The sequence below is a fragment of the Saccostrea cucullata genome, unplaced genomic scaffold (genome assembly GCF_032062105.1).
Source record: "Saccostrea cucullata isolate Sc308-1 unplaced genomic scaffold, CSIRO_AGI_Scuc_v1 ctg923, whole genome shotgun sequence".
NCBI classification, from domain to species: domain Eukaryota; kingdom Metazoa; phylum Mollusca; class Bivalvia; order Ostreida; family Ostreidae; genus Saccostrea; species Saccostrea cuccullata.
In genome coordinates this window covers 48,985-70,540 of record NW_026936399.1, presented here as the reverse complement: position 1 = coordinate 70,540, position 21,556 = coordinate 48,985, and the positions used below count along the sequence as shown (strand labels likewise).

General features: G+C 31.7%; 1 protein-coding gene across 1 annotated transcript; it reads right to left on the bottom strand.

The window, feature by feature from the left end:
- Window positions 1-3,745: 3,745 nt before the first annotated feature.
- Window positions 3,746-19,113, bottom strand: LOC134245473 (QRFP-like peptide receptor). Its single transcript, XM_062727751.1, has 6 exons — window positions 18,814-19,113; window positions 11,081-11,202; window positions 6,639-6,762; window positions 5,331-5,524; window positions 4,992-5,106; window positions 3,746-4,494 (listed from the first exon to the last, which is right to left on the bottom strand). Exons 1-6 carry the CDS (start codon window positions 19,081-19,083, stop codon window positions 4,111-4,113), a joined length of 1,209 nt encoding a protein of 402 aa, XP_062583735.1. The 5' UTR covers window positions 19,084-19,113; the 3' UTR covers window positions 3,746-4,110.
- Between the last annotated feature and the right edge of the window lie 2,443 nt (window positions 19,114-21,556).

The following is a 21,556-nucleotide window of genomic DNA, read 5'->3' as shown; positions in this document are numbered from 1 at the left end:
CCTTGACACGTTGTTTTGTAGAAAGGTAAGAAGCTGATCTTGTGAGATGATTTAAAAATGATTACCAAATTTAAAGTCAGCACCTACTCATATACAATAATATAAAAGCTCAAAAGACAATTAGAAAAATACTGATGTTTGATAAAATTTGAAAAAAAAATCATCGGCTAATACTAGTTTTCTATAATTTATGTCATCTTAGTAAATAATGTAAACAGGTTTGTCAATCTTTTCAAAATTGGAAGACGCAGTTATGCTACTTTAATTAACCCAGCCTCATACCCTGCATAAGCATGTCAAAATTTTCACATTCTGCAAAAATACCAATGAGATGGCAGGTATCTTCAAGTGAGGGCAGGGTAGATCCAGTTGAACTTGGATGACTGGAACGTTAAAAGAATTACCCATCGAAATGTGATTTGAAGAATTTCCTCTCTAGAAATTGAACTGTGGGTATAAGTTTAATTATCAGACGTAGCATTAAAAAAAGTTCTAATACAGATATAATAATGGACATTAAAGACGTTATTGTTAAAAGCCTTGTCTGCTGCAACATTAAGAACATTAAAAGATCAAAGTGAAAAAAATCCTTGGATTTATAACGCGATGCTGTATCCTATGACTATACTAGTAAGAAATGACACTTTGATGAAAGAAAAGAAATTATTATGTTTTAATCACTTTATCATATTTTCAAAACAATTTCAAAGGGGTTTGGGGGTGTATGTAAAAAATTTGGCAGGAAAAAGATTTTATACAATATATTGTTAGATTATAGTCAAATACACTGTACAGTTGTATACCCTTTTCCGAACAGAAAAGTTTAAAGCTGAACACGGTTTGTAAAAGGGTTGTGTCCGCCATTTTTGATCGTATTCTCGCTATTTCTGCAGACCATGCAGGTGTATGTAAGGATAATATCCTATAGGGCGAAATTATTGGTAAGCCCTGAAAATAAGATTGTGAAAATATACTTGATAGTTCTCAAATGTATGGAATGGCTCTCAAATGTATGGAATGATTAGACATTTTTAAATGTTAAAAGACTTAAAACGTGTTAAAGAAGTAATATACGCGATTCATCTAAAGGTCTTATGTATAGTATCTTCAAAACATAATTTGGATTTGAAAAATATTTAGACTTACTATCTAAAATATATGGAACACTTCTAATTAAATTAAGGGACTCCGACCCTCAGCCAGGAAGGACAACACTTTAATTTATAATTTAATTCAAAAAGTCTTTAAATGAAGCTTGAAAATTAAATCTTTTCATGCAACAATTTTCATTATATGCCTCTCAGTGTGCTTCAAGGTTCTTTGAACTTCTCAGAAAGGTCTTATTAAAAGTAGAAATTTTTATCCCGAAAAAGTATTTTTAGATACCAATGTTTATTAACATGATATGAAATTAGAAGTGATTTATGGAGCTTTAATGAACCTTGAAGCACATTAAGAGGCATATAATGAAAATTGTTGCATGAAAATATTTAATTTTCAAGCTAAAGACTTTTTGAATTAAATTATAAATTAAAGAGTTGTCCTTCTTGGCTAAGGGTCGGAGTCCCTTAAGAACAGCAAATAATCGTCTCCCAATTGAGACTGGGAGATGGTTTGGAATTCCCAAAAATGATAGACTATGTAATCTATGTAATAATGGACAAATAGCTGATGAATATCACTACATTTTAGAATGTCAATTTTTTTTCAGAATGCAGAAAAAATATCTACAATGTACCTAGTAAATATTGTAACAGACCAATTTTTTTCAAATTCGCAGAATTGTTGTCACCTGCTGACTCCAAAGTATAAATTAAACTATGCAGTTACATAAATAGAGTACATGTATATGAAAAAGTTTGTCCTCCATAAATATTTTTGTTACTTCACATTATGAATGTATTTCCGCCATTTCACGTGTATCTTGTACATTGTTTTTTGTATATATTGTTCATACATTGTAGTACCCCATGTACCATTAATTGGTTTGAGTGAATAAATTGAATTTGAGCTTGAACGTAGCATAATATCTTGTCCTCCTTTACAAAGCAAATGTTTTTATCGTTCTTTTTATGATATGCTTGCATATGATTGATTTTTTGCGAGGTTGGGGAAAACACCATAAAGTACATGGAAAAAAGTAAAACACTTTTCTTCTCCCTCAATGTATCCTAAATCGTCCTTATGTTCTTCATATCTCTTGGAAAAAAACAATATTGTAATGAACTTTTACAAAAAGATTGTTTAAATACATCGTAATATTTGATATCCAAATTTCATATGAAATCGATAGTGTAAATGAATCATAAAATTTGTGATAACAAATTGACTTCTCTGTTAGTCCTCGAAGCAAGAACAAATTTGATACTTTCTTAAAATTAAAAAAATTACCTTGAATTGAATTCTTTATGTTTTATTTGATCTTTTTGGAAGATTTTGTATTTATATTTTCTCAACTCAAGCAGAAGTTGATATAAATATTTGTTGAATCTCTGTCTTTGGATAAGTTATATTTCGAGATGAGTTCCCACTATTAATGAAATAAAAGCATTGTGTTGTGTGTTTGTGTTTTTTTTAATCATAAAACTTGAAATTGAATTACTTTTCATTGCAGTATATGTGCAAAACATAGTACTAAATCATGGCTATATATCGTGAAATTTTCATTGAAGACATGATAGTTGTGGCGTTGATTTCTTACCTTGGAAACGAATAGTGCATACTGACTATCCGAACATAAAGGAACAGTTTCCTTTCTTTTGTCTCTTATCGATAGCTTTACAATAGATGCTTTATACTGAAATTAAATATATGGAGATAACGAACAGTATTCATTCTCTGAAGTCCATAAAATGATACAAAATAGGAGAAGAGCAAACACGGACCTCCAAAACATCAGGTGTGGGATCAGGTGCAATAGAGGAGTGAGCATCCTCTGCCGACAGGTCCCACCAACATTGTGCCCCCTGTCGTTCTCGGGAAATAACGAAAAAATCCGTCGTTAATTCATTGTTTAAATAATGGACTGACAATAAGTATGAAAAACGTCAGTCAGTTTTTGACTCAATGATAAACTGTAATTGCTGATGAGGTCATTGTATCCACTATAGAATTTCGTTTATGAACTCAAGGCAAGTACCTATAGTTATTCCGTTCTATAACAGCCTCTTTTAGAGATAAGATCTTCTAAATACACAGAAGTCTGCTCATTATTTTCATTTTATTTCAGCTTAAAGGCATGTTTCTTGAGAACAAGCTCATATGTGTGTGGTAAATAGCGAAGTTCCAAGATATTGATAAATGTAAATGTACGTTATTTTCTCGGTATTTCAAAATTTGAATGATTTGACATGCTTTGCAAGTGTTCGTCTAGGACAAGAAGAATTATTCGATTCATGAAATGTATATACATGTAGTCCATTTCATTGAAAATGAAATGCTGTCGTATTCGTGAAAAATATAGCTTTGATTACGATATTTTCTTTAATGATGACTTCGTACTTAATATGAAGATAATCAATTCAATGATCTTTTTGAAGGCCTTATTTCTATATAGACAATATGCCCAATAACAACATCTGCTATAAAGCAGAGATTCCACATATCTCTCTTACATTAATTACAATTTTCAACAGATACTGTTTGGTTTTATTCTTGCAAACTTCGGGATAGCTTGTTGGATTTATGAAACATAAGATAACATTATAAATGACAAACGATAGCTGGACTAAATATGCTAGCCATTTATTCCAATAAATCTGTATTAACAAAACAGGTGATGGCAAAGAATAAAGTAAAATTGAAAATAAAAAAATCATAAGTGGTGGATACACAGTCAGGTACTTCTTGATATTGAAATTATAATAAATATTAATACGCCGACCATGACTATGGTTGCCCTATAGATAAATGTCCATCTTGAAGTTGGAGATGTCTTCAGTTCATTGTCATTCATACCTTTATTTTGAATTGCATATCTGACGACATTTTTTACAATGGTCATAAAGGGTACTAAATGTAATCAATTGGCTTCTTATTTCCTTATTATTTGACACTTCTTTATTTTTATTACCGGTATACACTTCAAATAGAAATTTCCCTATACATGATTCAGTGTACATAGGTGTTCTGTTCCCTCGTGAACTGTTTAGAAATCCTATATTGATAACTCTGTACTACACTGCTAGAGCGATTTTCTGTAGAAAAACGTACGACAGTTTCATCGAAGAATCGGCTTCTCTGTCTGCGACCAAAACACATAAAGCCTAGTGCAATGATAAACGCCTTCCTAAAATTCTTGGACATGAACCCATAGACAATTGGGTTGACACAACTATTAAAGTACGATAACACATAAAACGCTTGGCGGACGTGTTTCAACGTTCCCATGTGCAAGTTGTCTAGGATGTCAAAGGATACCAAGAGATTGTTGGTCGTTATTGGTCCCCATGAGATCATAAACAGGATGATAATGGTTACAAGCATCTTCACGACCTAGATGTAAAATAAAAATAAAAGTCAAGTAATCTGATCTTAGAACTTCAATTAATTCCAAAGTTATGGCACATCAAGTCTCAATATTTTTAAAGCAATGACCACAATGGGATCTGAATAAATTTGTTAACAGTTAAATCGGTCACAAAATGTAATTCTTTATATATTCAGATCTATCAAATAAAACTGCCATATGATCTGCAGATACAAATACTTGGTTACCTATAATTACTTTGCCCTTTGAGAAAGAAAAAAAAAATTATTTTAAAGATGGTCTAAGCTATAATGGACAAAATGGTGTATTTCTATAACATTAAGATACAGTTTAAATTATGAATCCCTTTGGAAAAAAAATGATATCTTAATTAACAAATAATTGTCAATGTTTACAATTTTGAACTACAAGTATTTTTTTGTTGTTGTAAAAATGACAACTGGTTCTTGCAATTATGCTAGAAAAGATCAATTATTCATGACTTTCTCCACGTGCAGACTACCTGCTTCCTGGAATAAGTATCATCGCTATGAGTTCCTCTGTTGGTGATGACTTTTTTGTCTCGTCTTGACAACACTCGTCGAAGTTGGATAGTCTCTTCTTTGTCATTGACATTGCTAAGGCGTGAATTAAAATTGAGTGTATAGTTTTTAACATAAATGATATTTTATCAATTTTGTGATCCCGACGACTTTTTGTGATTATATTAAATATATATTACTCACAAAGAAAAGGAAAGGGAACTTTTGTTTTTGGTTTACTTCACGTTACAGGCAAAAATCAAGTATATGCTTACATACATGTGTACATAACTGAAGTATTTTAAAAAGTACTGTTTTACCCTATATTTTGGTCGCGTCCATCCATTTTCCATAGTTTTCTACAGATGCTGGTGTAAGTGAAACTTAGAATCACGAATGGGACGAACAAGATGATCAGGAACATGTAAACACCATACAATCTCTGTACAAAGGTATTTTCCCACTCCAATATACACCAATGGGCATTCCGGTGTGTACCTACCAACTTGTGAGTCTAATAAAACAGTGACAAGAATATTACAAATATATTACATTCTAGCGAGCTTTATCTTAGTCAGCTATTTTTGGGGGTGGATAATAATTTCCAGTACTATACATTTTTTCAATACATCTATTATAATTTCATGTAATTTTTAAAATTTTATTCCTCATAATTTTTTTGTGGTAAAACACGGTTTCCGTTTTAATGAGGAAATCACGTCCCTAGAGCTATATAAATTGTCAACAGAGAACATTGATTAGTGATATAAAAAAGAATTGACAGTGCAGAAACTATATGCATGTGTTTCACCTGTTGTTTTTTTTTTTTTTTTTTTTGTATTAAACATTCAGTATAATATAATAAAAAGTGGACTTATTATGGTTTCCTTGGAGTAAAAATTCATAATGTTTACTTTCAACTACATGCAATATTTATTATGTTATTATTTTATATGTGATGTTTTAAACAAGTACATGTTACAGGGAACGATACGTGCATATGTTCTTTACAGTCATTTTTGGAAATGCCAAATACTGTTAATTATTGCTATATTCTAAAACGTTGGAGAATGTTATTTATCAATCATAAGGTAATGTGTTTTTAAACTATGTATCTTGACGAATCAGGTTCAACTAATGAACATGAAATGATAATATTATCATATTATATAAATGTGCCTATTTCTGTCGCATTTCAACTGCATGCAATACTAGAAACCAATATAAGCAAGTAAGAACTCTAATAGAAGAGTATTGGCTCTTTGCTTACCGCTAAAATCTAACGATTTTTTTCCTTTCCTTAATTTTAAGAAATATCCGGTACAAAGAAAATAGTGAAATAAATGGGTTTTAGAGAAATCATATGGTTGAAAATAATGTAGGTCCTTTTTATCAACATTTTTTTTATAGGAAATGGATTGAGAATTGTGAAAACATTGACTCAACAAAATCTAAAAAGGAAGGCCGGTTTGGTGGGTTAAAGAATTAGAATAAACATGTTTGGTATCATTAAACATTTTCAAAAGTTCTTGAAAATTTCTATACTAAAGTCAGGAACCTTGCCAATGCCCTTAAATAAATTTATTCTATATAACTCATGTAACTAGTCTATACACAGTTCAATTTACCTGGCCTGCAAGAGTTGGGGTTGCCATGATGACGCTCAGAATCCAAATGCAGACAACACTTCGTCTGGCTAGGCTGATTGTACACACATACTTAGACTTTATCGGATGGAGAATAGCGTAGTATCTGAAAATGTAAAGTAAAGTAAATTTTATATATATATATATATATATATATATATATATATATATATATATATATATATATATATATATATATATATATATATATATATATATATATATATATATGTAAATTACAGTATCATGAAAAGCTGACAATGCATTACAATCTGACATTATTTTCTGAGAGGTCCATATCATGAAATGCACCTTTATAGCAGTGTGGCAACGCAGTTTGGCAACGCACTTTGAAATTTTTTTTAAAGTGCGTTAAGAGTGTACATATATACGCATTTTTTACTACTGGGATATTTTAGGCACTTTGAAAAAAAAAATTTAGACTAAAATTTTAGTATTTGAGAGAATCAATTTGTAATAACTATATCTTTCGAAAAACTTTTAAATTTACATGTACTCATTTAACCTCATTGAGAACAAGGAGAAATATATAGGTCTCTCAGCTTAAAATTGTATATAGCCGTCGGTAGCAAATTGAAAGTGGAACCCCCCCCCCAGGTAAGCCCAATTTTCAATGCCTATTATATGTATATCTTTGCAAAACATTTGTGTGCCTAAGCCCCCCTTCCGGTACCGATGCCTATGTTGCACCCACATATATGTATTTGCATAACTGGTATGACTTTGAAATCTTTCAGTAAATTTTAGTTTACATAAAATGTATGCAAACTGGAAAAAAATGATTACATTAAAACATTTAAGAGAGAAAAGAATCTTGAAAGCGCAGTGTGGCAACGCACTTTGAAAAAATTATGCACTTTGAAAAAAATTTTCAAACTGCGTTAAAATTGGGACAAAATCAACGCACTTTGAAAAAAATTTTCAGAGTGCGTTGTGGCAACGCACTTTGAAAAAATTACGCACTTTGAAAAAATTTTTCAAAGTGCATTAAAATTGGGACAAAATCAACGCACTTTGAAAATTTTTTCCAATACATAGGTGTCGGTAACAAACGGGGAGGGGAGCAATAAACCTAAAAATGGCACGCTGCATTTTCAATGCTTATACGATGTATATATCTTTCCAAAATAAGTGGGGGGCTTAGCCTCCCATCCCCTCCCATGGTCCTTCGCCCAGTCTCGATGTCTATGCTATACTCAAAGCATTCATATAATTATGTATTTACCTAACTGGTATGACGTTGAAAGCTTTCAATAATAAATGAGTTAATTAAAACAGATGAAAACTAGAAATTTTAAGTACAGTAAAACGTATGAGAGAGAAAGAATTTTCATAGTTTTGAACAATCAAATTGGCCCCTTTTTATCATGATAAATGCTAAGTTGCTTGAAGCTGTCCTCTGTTAGTACCCCCTATACACCTTTACATCTACTTTTTAAAGACTAGAATTTAAAAAAAAGAAGAAGAAGAAACGAATTAATGAACTTAAACAATCGCCACTTTTTTTTCAAGACCCTTTAATTTTCCCTTTTATTTTATCAAAACCTTAAATTTTTAAAACGTCAATATCTCAGGTCCTACGGTGACTTTATCATTAAAAAGTTATCAAACCAGGATCTGTTATTTATCATACCGATTATTTGAAGGAATATTGACCAATCTTTACATTTTTTTTCAAAGTGCGTTAATATGGTCGATATTAACGCACTTTGAAAAAAAAAATTTTTTTTCAAAGTGCGTTAGCTTGGTCCCAAATTTCAACGCAGTTTGAAATTTTTTTTCAAAGTGCGTAATTTTTCAAAGTGCGTTGTAACAGTGCGTTAAATTTGGGACATACTCAATGCACTTTGAAAAACTTTTTCAAAGTGCGTTAAGAGTGTACATAAACCTTTTTTATCATGTGGAGGTTTAACGCACTTTGAAAAAAAATATGTATAAAACAAAAATTATAGACTTAGATTTTAGTAATTGAGAGACTTAATTTGTAATAATTATATTTTTCGAAAAACGTTTTAATTTACATGTACATGTATTGATTTACTTTCATTGAGAACAAGAAGATGAGTATATAGAAGGTCTCTCAGTCAAACTCTTTCTTATACATAGCTGTCGGTAGCAAATTGAAAGTGTCCCCCCCAATTTTTAATGTCATTATGTATATCTTTGCAAAACATTTGTGTGTAGACCCCCTGCTACCGATGCCTATGCTACACCCAGATAAATGTATTTGCATAAGTGGTATGACGATGAAAACTTTCAATAAATTTTAGTTTACATTACATGCATGCCATGCAAACTGGAAAAAATAAAGTACAGTAACACATTTAAGAAAGAAATAATTTTCAAAGTATGGTAAAATCAAAATCTCTCACTTTCACATCCGGAAGTGACCTCATCACCAAAGAGTTATCAATCAGGTTAAATTATTATTATACCCAAGATTTGCAAGAATATTGACCAAGACATACATATTTTTTCAAGTGCGTTAATATGGTCGATATCAACTTACTTTGAAAAGAAATTTTATTTTTCAAAGTGCGTAATTTTTCAAAGTGCGTTGTAACATAGCAGCCATTTTGTTTCGGGATGTACATGATTTCAAACTTTGGCCAAAACTGTTAGGGTATATTGGAGCTAGGGCTTTTACATTACAGATGCTCGAAATAAAGCTGAAATATTGCCGACTCGGCGTTAAACACCAATTATTCAATCAATCAATCAATGTACTGTAATAATCATCCATACAATGTCAGGGCTTTGTGATTTCAGAACTTTCAAATATTCAGACCTTTTATTAGATAGCATCATTTTTACCATTGATCTATGTTTTAACCTACATTTAAATTTTAAAAACTTTACTTTTGGCTTTGAGCTGACATATTTTTAGACATCTGTATTTCAAAAACACATCATTTTTTTCTGATTTTCTTAATATCAAAATGAGAAATAAAACGAAATGTACAAAATATGAGGATTGGTAAAGCACAGGCACCAAACTCGCTTGAATTTTTGACCCCCTAGAACATTATAATATAATATACTAGAGGGTCAAAAATTCAAGCGAGTTTGGTGCCTGTGTCATGAAATATCAGACTCTTGAAATACCCTTTTTAACATAATCATCATAATGAAATTACTCACAAATGTCAAATATTCAGCATGGCTGAATATCACACATAATGACATTTTTCAACTTAAAAAAAGAAAGTTGATTGACTTCAAAACTTCCACCTTGATTGAAGAAAAACAAGGTTCGATGTGGTATCATAATGAAGCTATTTAATGACATCCTCTTAAGGAACGCATTAGGATACAGTAAAGTAATAGGTTTTTTATAAGCTTGGAGTTTGCAACAAAAGAAGACAGGAAATTACATAATGGATGCCTTGAATGTGATTTACCCATATAACAAAAACGAACCACTCGGTTCAATAATTTATTTATTGCAGTCTGTGCATGGTACTTTATTAGAATAACAAACCCAAACTCAATTGACTTCATATATGTTATTATCAATAATGAAAGAAAAAAAATCTAAAATACTGCTCATTCATATCGATCGTACTTATTCCTTGTGTATTAAATCTAATTTTATAATTATCTGTAATTAAAATTTAATTAAATACACGATCAATATTCACTCTCGATGAAAAGTGCAATGCAGGCAAAAATCAAAATTGCTTAATATAAACATAGTTAAATTATGTACATGTATTTTTAATTATTATGTCTGCGTGCAATAGGACCCTGGGAATGTAAGGGGGGTGTTTATCCAAGATGAATGATTGTCCTTTTGTCTTTCGTGCATAGTGTTCTATTTTCGATTGTTTTGCGAATTGCTGCTCCCTTCGTTATAGCCAATCCTTGCGTACTTGATTGGTTCTAAATCTTTGTGAATATGTATGATACCTAATAGATTATATGGTAAAATGCAGGCGTATTATCTTGGAAGGAACCCAGTCTATTGTACTTGACCCAGTTTGGGATTCTCATTCAAAACTTGTAATCATGAGACTGATCGGACGAAATAATGTTATAGGATTTTAATTCTTAACACACAAAGAAATAATTAATATTTTCATAATATGTGTACTTCGCAATATCATAATTTGCTTTTAAAATTGTTTTTTATTTTTATAAATCGGGTTGATGACGAAACTGCTAGCTATCAATATGTCAAGGAACACAAGGTGAGTGTGAGCTGTAGGCAGGGAATGCTTAATCCTCCAAGGCACCTAATTCCACCTCTATGTTTTGGGAGGTATGTGTTTGTTCTGCTGCATACTTGTATTGTTTTGATGGGCTTTGGTTTGAACTGTTCCTTATCTCCATAACGGGTATTTTATTTAAACTTTCACTTGATCTGATTGTTAAAGAATTTTCCTATTTGACAAAAAAAATACCTTTCTAGACTCAATCCTGTCAGTGTCATGACGGAGCAGATTATAGACAAATTCTGAAGGTAGTTCACAAACTTGCAAAGGAACTCTCCAAGTCTCCAGGAATAAGTAAAGAAAGCTATACACTGAAAAGAAAATCAACACGAATAAAGTAATTATACGAAATTCAAATCTAGAGGTATATAAACATATTTATTTAAACAATAAAAAAATACCGAAAACAAATTTGCAGAAAACGTAAACTTTTCATATTTAAACTGTCTTCAATGATTACAATCATTTTACCCAATGTTACACAATCGAGACGTTTTATTGTCAGTATTTACGTCGTTGTACGCAGTACGGTAATTACATTTGTACAACATATTCGCACAACTTGTATCCGCGATGGAGTAATATTATATTTATAAGCGGGATAAAAATTTACACGAATTCCAATGTTCTCCAGAACCTTTAGTAGTATTGATTCAAATAGTATGATGAATATTTTGCGAGAAAAGAAACTTGCGTAATTACACGGAAGCAAGGTCTAGCTAATTAAACGTGATTTACGGTGAGCGTGATTGATAATTTTAATATCAATCCACTAGTTGCATAGAAGGGAAACCCAGAAAATGGTTAACCTTAACACATCTTCCATATTAAAGTTACACTGTATATAGCATATACACCAAGATAATATGTGCATTTTAAAATCTCGTTTTAAAGTGGAATGCATATTAAAATCTATCCTTCTGCCTTTAGTAATTTAGAAGTGACAGAAAAAGAGATTTTACTGGTTCTAGCTTACAAAGTACTAGTATGCAACAAGGTGAATCATTAATTCAGTTCATTATAGAGAAACTTGGTTTTAGTTCTATCAATCGTAATCCAACTTTCCTTTCAAAGAAAGCAGTTTTTCTAAATTGTAAATCCGTTGTGTTCATATAAAGCAGAATTTATTCAAAATATTACACATGAAAAAAAAACTTGTTTTGGTCTATCATTGCACGTTTAGATGTATCAAAAATGTACTTTTAATTAACAATTGTGATTTCCATTCATATGTCGACACAATATATCCCAGAAAGTTTAAAATAAAAAATACCACAGAGTCAGACATATCTGTTTCATTTATTGGATGTTGTTCAAAAAAGATGTTAATGGTAACCTAACAACAAAACTTAACGAGATAACTTCAACTTTTCATATGTCAACGAACTCCCTTTATTTATGCTTAGTATACCCTTATCTCCTGCATACAAAGTTTCTATCTCTCAGATGGTTCAATTTTCAAAAGCATGCTCTACGCATGAACATTTTCTAAAACAATTTTTGTTATGAACAAGCAAGTTGATGAAACAAGAAGATCAACAGTCTCGTTTATAATCATCATTACGTAAGTAATTTAGTCGATACGATGACCTTGCCAGTAAAGATAATCTATCGTTAAATCAAATGCTGACTGAAATTTTTTCATACTTATTATTAGAGCATTATAAACAGGCTGAATTGTCCACGGGTTTTCCCCCGTTATTATTACGATATGTGGACTATTGGCAGGGGATGCTCACTCCTCCATGGCACCTAATCGCACATCTGATGTTTGTTAGGTTTGTATTTGCTTTTTTACTGATTTGTATTGTTTGAATGGTCAGAGCTTGAATACTGTTTATTATCTTTATATATTTTATTCTAAATATTATATTATCCAACAACAAAGTTGAATTTGAATTACCATGCAGACTTCCTCAAAGCATTGTAAAATACTAAATAAAATTGTTTTTCATTTGTTCCGAAGAATGTAAAGGTCCAAAATGAAGTACTTCATATGGAAAAAATCACATGATGCCCTGAACTGTACAGCAAAGAAAATTAAGCATAATTTTTTGCGAATATTATTTGAACTGATATCAGCAAAGAAAATTAAGCATTTTTTGCGTTTATAATATAAACTGATCAGCACGGAAAATTAAGCAAATTTTTAATTCAAATTCTCTTTTCACAAATGTCACCCTACAAAAAGTTAAATACTAAACGATAAACGACATTAAACACACGACGCATTTACTTTCTTTGAAATTTGATGAAAAACATAACTTTAATGCATTTTCCTTGTTCGACCTATTTTGTATCGTCTGCCACTGCAATTTTGTTTTTAACAAAAAATGAATGATGTGTTAAATTTCATAGCTAGCTCGTTTGCACTCTTGAGGATGGATCAGTAGTAGGTTTTTTTCTCGCCAGCGATCAATTGTTAGATGCATCTTTCTTTGAATGGAGATGATATTTTTAGACATATAAAGGACATGTGAAAAACAATTTTGTTTATTTAACAAAATGCATGTTTTCATAACATTTGAAAGATTTCACTTTCAAAGCGGCAATTTTATAAAAATTTAATGATTGTGCAATTAACAATTAAAAGAGGAAAAAAAATTAAAGGAATGTCACGATTTGTTCGTATTTGTTATATACACCTACACAAATGTTATAAGCAACATAAATATGTTCCATATTCATCCATAATATATACATTAAACACTTTAACGAAGTGTGAAAGCAATACTTTAATCAAAGAACTGATAATAAATTATAAAGTTTATTGTCGGTTATAGCATGTTGATTACACAATTAAAAATTAATCATAAACATAAAACCGGAAATTCTAGGGTTTGACCGAATTTAGAGTGATGAACGTAGAAGTTGTAAGTAATCTAGTTGCATGTAAGAGCCAGGAATCGCGAGAATTTAGATTTGTAAACTATCTGATTTCAATCATGAAAGAAATCTTTACAAGGCGTTTAAAAAGAATTTCATTGATAAAAATTACATATTTTTCTTTAAAAAAAAAAAAAAAAAAAAAAAAAAAAAAAAAAGAAAAGAAACAAACAAACAAACAAACTTTGGCTGTAAAGCATTTTTTTTGAATAGTTTCTATTTGGATAATGCAATGTATCTTAAAATATAACAACGAGATTTTTTGTACTCTGTATCAAAAGCTGTAAAAAAAAAATATGTTTCGCGAAATATCTCATTTATATATTATTAAACACTGAGTTGTCCACGGGTTTTTCTTTTTTCTCCAGAACAAGGAGCACACGGCGGGTGTGAAATATATGGAGATAACGAACAGTATTCAAGCTTAAAAGTCCGCAAAACAATACAAAATAGGTGCAAAGCAAACATTAACAGAAAAACTCGGAGGTAGGATAAGGTGCTATGAAGGTTTGAGCATTCTCTGCCGACCGGTAACACCCACAGTGTGCTCCTTGTCACGATCTGGACGTAAAAATATAAATAATGTATAAGTGTATAAATAATGGACTAACAATTAGTATGAAAAACGTCGGTCAACATTTGACTCAATGATAAATTATATTTGCTGACAAGGCCATTGTATCGACCATAGAACTTACAAAATGATGACTTTAAACAAGACTTCTGATATTCTTGTTTCATCAACTTGTATGTCAATAATTTACCTCGTTTTAGAAATTGTACATACGCATAGCATGCTCTTGCGTATCGAATCAACTGAGAGATATAAACTTCGAATGCATTTGATGAAGGTATACGAGGGCTGTTCAATAAATAATGTCCTCAGTGCTCGGAAAGAAACAAAAACACTTTTTAATGATTTAATTTTGATGATTTCAATGAAATATTCTTTTTTTTTAAATTAGAACACATGTTCGTAACATTTTTTACCCAATATCTGATTGTTTTTAGAACACATTTTAGTATGGTTCTTCGTATACTGGAATATGACAGATCGTATGTTTTCCTGGACTTGCTTCTTCTTTCTGAAGAGGTTTTTTTAAATTTGGAAAATGAAACAAGTCAAAGGGTGAAAATCTGGCGAATATTGTTGGTGTGACAAAACATTAACTATATGTATATCCCCAAAACTCTTTACTCTTCACTGTGTATAGGTTTGGACGCTATCATGCTAGTGGACACCTGATTCTGGTTCCATCCTCTCATAAACCTTTCGATTTTTTTTTTTGCAAAAATTGCTTTCTAGACTTCTCCAGAAATTGAACTGCCTTTCCGAATAAGAATTTGAACAAAAGACCACTAATATTTAAGAAAATGACATATAAAACTGTTTTTGTGATTTTGAAATTCTCTGCTCTTCTCAGACCTTGGCTGTTTTTGTCAAGTGCATCTTAATGTGAATTTGTTTTGAGGGTTTAAAGCAATAGATTCAAAATTCATTATCTGTTTGAATTTCAGACAAACGTTGATAACTACAATTTTTGATTTTTAAAAATAATTGTTTAGATATTCTTCCATGCTGTCGTTTTCACTAATTTTTCAAAACATAGGGTGACCATTGTGTACCCCCTTTTCTATCAAATGTTTCTTTAAAAACGTGTAAACTACCCCCAAAATGATGCCTATTAATTTGATCAATCAAATTTTGGCAAACAGTACCTTGGTTGTTGTAAGTCCTTGTCGCCAAGGACGGTGTCCATTTTTTATGCCCATTATATCATACTTGTTCATTGAAATCCACCTGCTCATGTGTCTATAAAACAAACATTGATTGCTGTAAATTTCACATATTTCAGTGTATATTTCTTTGGGATTCTTAACAAGTTTTGCTGCAGATTTAATGAAGCGTTTTATTTCACTCTAATGTACTGATTATTTACCTTTCATTTTTAATGCAGTGTCTTGAATAGCTCTTGTTTTCCAGCTTCTCAATGAAACTATATGATGAAAAGTGGTCACATAAATTGTAATCAAATAAAATAAACTATTCAAACAATAGAGAAAGTCAAGCTTTATATCATATGATTTCTATTCTGTGTGCCATAAAACTCAGGACATTATTTAATGAACAGTCCCCGTATTGCTGAAAATGTAAGGGAAGTTGACGATTGAAAAGTTAAAGTCATCATGTTTATCATAGAGCTTGGTTGTTAGATTACCGTTAACGTCTTTTTCAGGTAAAATATTCAAATATGACACAGATGTGCCAGACTCTGCGGTATCTTTTATCTCAGGCTCACGGGGATATATCGTATCGACATAAGAATGGAAATAACCATTGTTTATTGACAAAGCGTTGTCAATATAATTATATCTAAATGTAAAGTTGAAGGCCTTAGCAAGTGTTTTCTTCTTTTCAAGATTTTTGACAAATTCTGCTTGATATGAATACAAATGAATTCAGATCGGTAGGGTATGCTCACTCCTCCATGGCATGCACCTGATCCCACCTCTGATTTTTTCGGAGGCCTGTGTTTTCTCTGCTCCAAATTTGTGTTGTTTGATGCACTTTTGCGCTTGAACACTATTTGTAATCTCCATATATCTTATCTCCTTCGATTTTTTTTTGCTGTTATGAGAGCGTTTATCTGTACCTTCCAATTGCTACAGAAGCAATTTATGATAAACTTACTAAATGTATGCAGGTAAATAATTATACATACTGAGAAATCATAAATTTTCTTGGAGGTTTAATTTTCGTTGTTTTCGGGGTATTGAGAGACCTACGAATTCATGTCCACCACGACATGTAAATTATTACATACATAACTACTCAACAATTCTTCATCCACGAATTCAAATCCACACGAACCAAGATTTTTTTCTCGAACCACAAAAAAAGGTCCCACGCTATATATGTGATTTTACAGTAGTAGTATACTGGTAGATATTTAAGTCAAAGTATTATAATTTTATAAAATGTGTTTATAGACGAACACCTACATTGTATAATAAAAATATCAAACATTTACCCGCTTTTGCTAGATACCAGAGGGGACTATAGGTTGTTGTATATATAGAATGTTATAGAATGCTTGTTTCTTTTTTTGAAGTAAAATTACTTTATCATTTGGTTGTATAGATTCAATTTAAAATTATTATATATTTTCAGTACAGGTAATTTTCTCATTTTTCGGTTTTAAAGGCATGGTGGAGCCAAATATGGAAAAGTGTACATGATCACACAGGAAATATATCTAAAACTGCCCTTATCTGACCATTAAAGCTGTTATTGGCAACACTTTTTAAAGATTTATATAAGCAAGCATACGAATTTTCTTGAAACCATGACCATCATTATTTAGAGGGGTATAAAAAAAAGTACGGAGATGAGTATACATATACTAGTACTGTAGCTCAGTTGGTAGATTGCTTGAACCTTAATTGAATTTTTTTGTGTTCGAATCTCGGCCGCGACTGACCTAAGTCGATAAAAAATATAGGTAGCAACTGTTTCTTCACAAAGCGCTCGACACTTTGAAGTGAAAGTTGTGGTCCTTCGGATGACGTCTTACAAACCCTGTCACTGTAGGCATTGGCCCGATAAAGAACCCTTACGTCTCAATGGTCCTGAGCCCCGTGGGAATCCGGATTAGAATAGGTCCTTAGTATCCCCTTGCTTGTCGTAAAAGGCGACTAAATGGGGCGGTCCTTCGGATGAGACCGTATAAACCGAGGCCCCGTGTCACAGTAGGTGTGGCACGATAAAGACCCCTCCCTGCTCAAAGGCCGTAAGTGCAGAGCATAGGCCTAAATTTGCAGCCCTTCACCGGCAATGGTGACGACTCCATATCAGTGAAATATTCTGGAGAGGGACGTAAAACAGTATACAATCAATCAATCAATCAATGGTCCTGAGTTTAAATTGCAGGCCATCTGGTTTATGTTGAAATCTCTATATGAGTGAACAATTCTCAAACAGGACGTAGAACAACACACAATCAATCAATCAACCAAAGTTTTAGCAAATTAGTTTTACTATTAATCCTTTTGTTTTTTACAAAAAAAAACCATTTTGAATATCAATCAAGATATTTTCTTTTTTTTTTTTTTAAATATCATTAACAATGATTCATATACTCGACTTAAAATAAGTATCGGTAACGTCATTAATCACTGCAAAAGGTCAGCAAATGATCATCTAAAAGTAAAAATATACCAGAAAGCCTAACAATATCATAAACGAATCTCCTTATCGTATTATCGTAGATAAAGCCTTTCACTAAGTTACTCAATAAGAATACCAATATGCTGAAACTCTTCAGTCTGTAACCTCCATTCCATCCGATATTCTATGGTTGACTAACATTTCCTGCTACGATGCTAACAATGACGTTCAGCTATTGCTTATTTACTAACAACCTTTCTTCAAAGGATCTTTTTGTCGAAAATGAGTTATGATCACGCAAAATTATAAAAGACATTTGCCTCTTGAATGCCACGTCTTCGTCTTCATTAAGAGTCAAAAGTCTCTTGTGAGAATGAAACTCTAAGAAAACTAATAGAAAGGAAAAAGTGACATGAGCTTCAAAATTGTAACATGGAATCGCCAATAAATAGGGTACTGATTCTTTGCTAATTTCTGTATACAAATTTGAAATATAGCATTTAGGGGGAAAATTATTTATAATAAAATGGTACCCACCATCTTTATTTGGAATTGTAGAATTTTTTAAAGATGTCATATTAAAAATCAAAATTGCCAGCAACACAAAAAATAAAAGCCATTTTTAATCTTTGTTTTCAGAAATTCTAAGTATTAAAAATATTGGAATCTTAGCATTGTCTATGAAAAAAAGAGAACACATAATAAAGAATGTAAAAAATAGAGACAAAAAAAAAAGAACTGAGTTTCTCCAATTTACGTATATATTCGAACTATCTTTATACAATTATTATGTATTTAACAAACCAAGTTTCATGATGGATTACAATACAGAACATCACAATTAGTGTTATAGCTCAGGTAACATTACCTTGACTGGAACACAAATGGTAACCAAAAGCAAATCCGCCGAGGCCAAACTCAGCAAAAAGACATTCGTGACACTATGGAGTTTCCGAAATCTTATCACGGAGGCGATAACCAGTATATTTCCCGTGATTCCAATTACCAATGTCAAGCCATAGGCCACAGACACGGGTATTAATTCCTCCAAAGGAAGTGTGTGTGAATCATCATAGTTATAGTGGTAATCAGAGTAAAAATCAAAATAATGTCCATCCTCTGTGAAATTTTTAATCATATTACTGTTATTTAATGTGAATGATTCCAATGTCATTTTCAAACATTCCTTGTGAAAAGTAAATGATGTAGGGAATTATTCTCATAGAAAATTGGACTTTTTACAAGTAAGAGTCCTGTGAACACTGAACCAAAGTTTATGGAACGAAGCCGTAAGTCATATTGATTGCTTTAAGATCTGTCTTGTACAGCAATGAGTGGCAGAGATTTTTTTCGCATCACATTTCATTTTTTTCCAATTTGGACTTAAAGGTATCAGCTAAAAGCAGAACTTATTGAAAAACTTCTACACAACAAGAAGAAGAAAAGTCTTGCATCCGTTAGTTATATATATATATAAGAAGTTTTATCAATAATAAAGGTTAATTTCATTCACATGTCGACTCGATATCCCAGTGAACTTCAAAATACGACACTACAAAGTCTGTCAAATCTATTTCATATTTGGTTGTTTACCAAAAAATAGACGATAATTGCCAATTAAAAACTAATCTGTGTGATTACTTGGATGATTCCAGATGTTCTATCGTTAACTTCTCTCATTCATGTAATTATATACCAACATCACCTACATAATTTGTTATTGTAACACAACTGACTCGATGTGGGGACGTCATTTAAGGAGATGATTACACTACAATTCTTATTTTGCGAATCCATGTCAAGTAATCATATCAAATTTACGTATTTTATCAACTAACAACTCATCGTGAACTCGGAAAATTTTTCTAATAAATGAATAAAATAAACCTTTATTAAGTCTAATAGATACTGTAATTTCTGTCAAAGAAATTTGACTTAGTCTTTGGCATTTTTGACAATTTTCGCATTTTTCGTACGTAAATCTTACTTATCATTTGCCATGAATTATATCTCTAAGTCTTACTAATACGCTTCCATCAATTTCAGCTTTTCATCAAATCTGTAGATCTATTATCCTTTTTGATAACATGGTGGAGACGAATATTCATTAATGAAGTCAGATTATCTTTAAGAGGATCCTTTTTCAATATTTGCCATTCTCACATAAAATAAGGGCTTCTGCAATATCTTAGCATAAAACTAAAAAAATTATTAATTTGTTTTAAAAAAAAAAATAAGTCGAAATGCAGAGAATGCTCATTCCTCCATCGCACCTGATCCCATCTTTAATGTTTTGGAGTTTGAATGAAATATATGGAGATACCGAACAGTATTCAAGATCAAAATACCGTAAAACAATCCAAAATAAGTGCAGAGTAAACAGGGAGCTCCAATATGTTTGAGATGGGATCAGGTGCCATGGAGGAGTGAGCGTCCCCTGCTGATCAGTCACATCAGCCTTGTGCTCCTTGTCGTGATCGGAAAAAAAACGGGAAAATACGTCGTGAATTCTGTGTATGAATAATGGACTCACAATTGGTATGAAAAACATCAGTCAGCATTTGAGCCAATGATAATTTGTATTTTCTTACAAGATCATTGTATCAACCATAGAACTTACGAAATGATCGACTTGTTTGTCAATGATTTACGTCATTTTAGAAATTGTACATGCGAAGGGCATGCTCCTGCGTATCGAATCAACGGAGAGTTATAAACTCCGTATGCAGGTGAAGAAGGTATATTGCTGTATAAGTAAGGGAAGCTAACGATTGAAAAGTTAAAATCATCATTTGTAATTATGCTTGGTTGTCAGATTACCATTAACGTCTTTGTCAAGTAAAATACCCAAATATGAAACAGATGTGTCATGCAGACTCTGTGGTATCTTTTATCTCAAGCTCAATGGGATATATCGTATCGACATAAGGATAGAAATAACCGTTGTTAAATACGTCGATATACCTAAATGTTGTTGTTTTATGTTAAAACTTTACTGGCACACCAAGGCAACATAGCAGCTCTGTTTGTTTCCAAAATTCATAACAGAAGACATGTTAAGTGTAAAAATCTTGTCATTTATTTAAATGACGAAAAATGAAATCCATTTAAAAAGAATTTGGCTGGGAGACATACCAGAATCATGGAAAGCTTGACCAAAAATGCAAAAACAGTGGTCTCCCAGCCACAATATTGTTACAACATACAACATCAAACTTTATTGGAAACAAAAGTGGTGCATAAAAAGCGCCTACGGACACACAAATAAAAAATATGTGGTTAATTAAAAAAAATGGGGGGTGGGGGTGGAGTGGAGGTGGTAGTTGCTTTTTTGTTCACAAAAATTTCGCGGCAGCACTGAGTAAACAAGAAGTATATAAATAGGATGCATTGAGCGGCAATCTGATTGCCTGAAAACAACTAAGGCCTTGACAAAATTTATGGACGCGGTAAAACTGGGTCACTGGAGGAACCGGGTTTACAAATTAAAGGTTTTGTAAAATAACAAAAAACCTTATTTTCTTCTTTTTATGAAAAAAAAATTGGACAAATTCTGCTTCATATGTAAACAAAGTACTTTTCGCTATCTCCGTATATTTCATATTTCAAGA

Excerpts from the sequence above, each read along its gene's own strand:
- LOC134245473 (XM_062727751.1), bottom strand. The coding sequence starts at position 19,083 with ATGATTAAAAATTTCACAGAGGATGGACATTATTTTGATTTTTACTCT. Across the intron at positions 11,203-18,813 it reads CCATTTGTGTTCCAGTCAAG|TGTATAGCTTTCTTTACTTA; the intron begins GTAATGTTACCT and ends TTTTCTTTTCAG. Across the intron at positions 5,525-6,638 it reads CCCCAACTCTTGCAGGCCAG|ACTCACAAGTTGGTAGGTAC; the intron begins GTAAATTGAACT and ends CTGTTTTATTAG.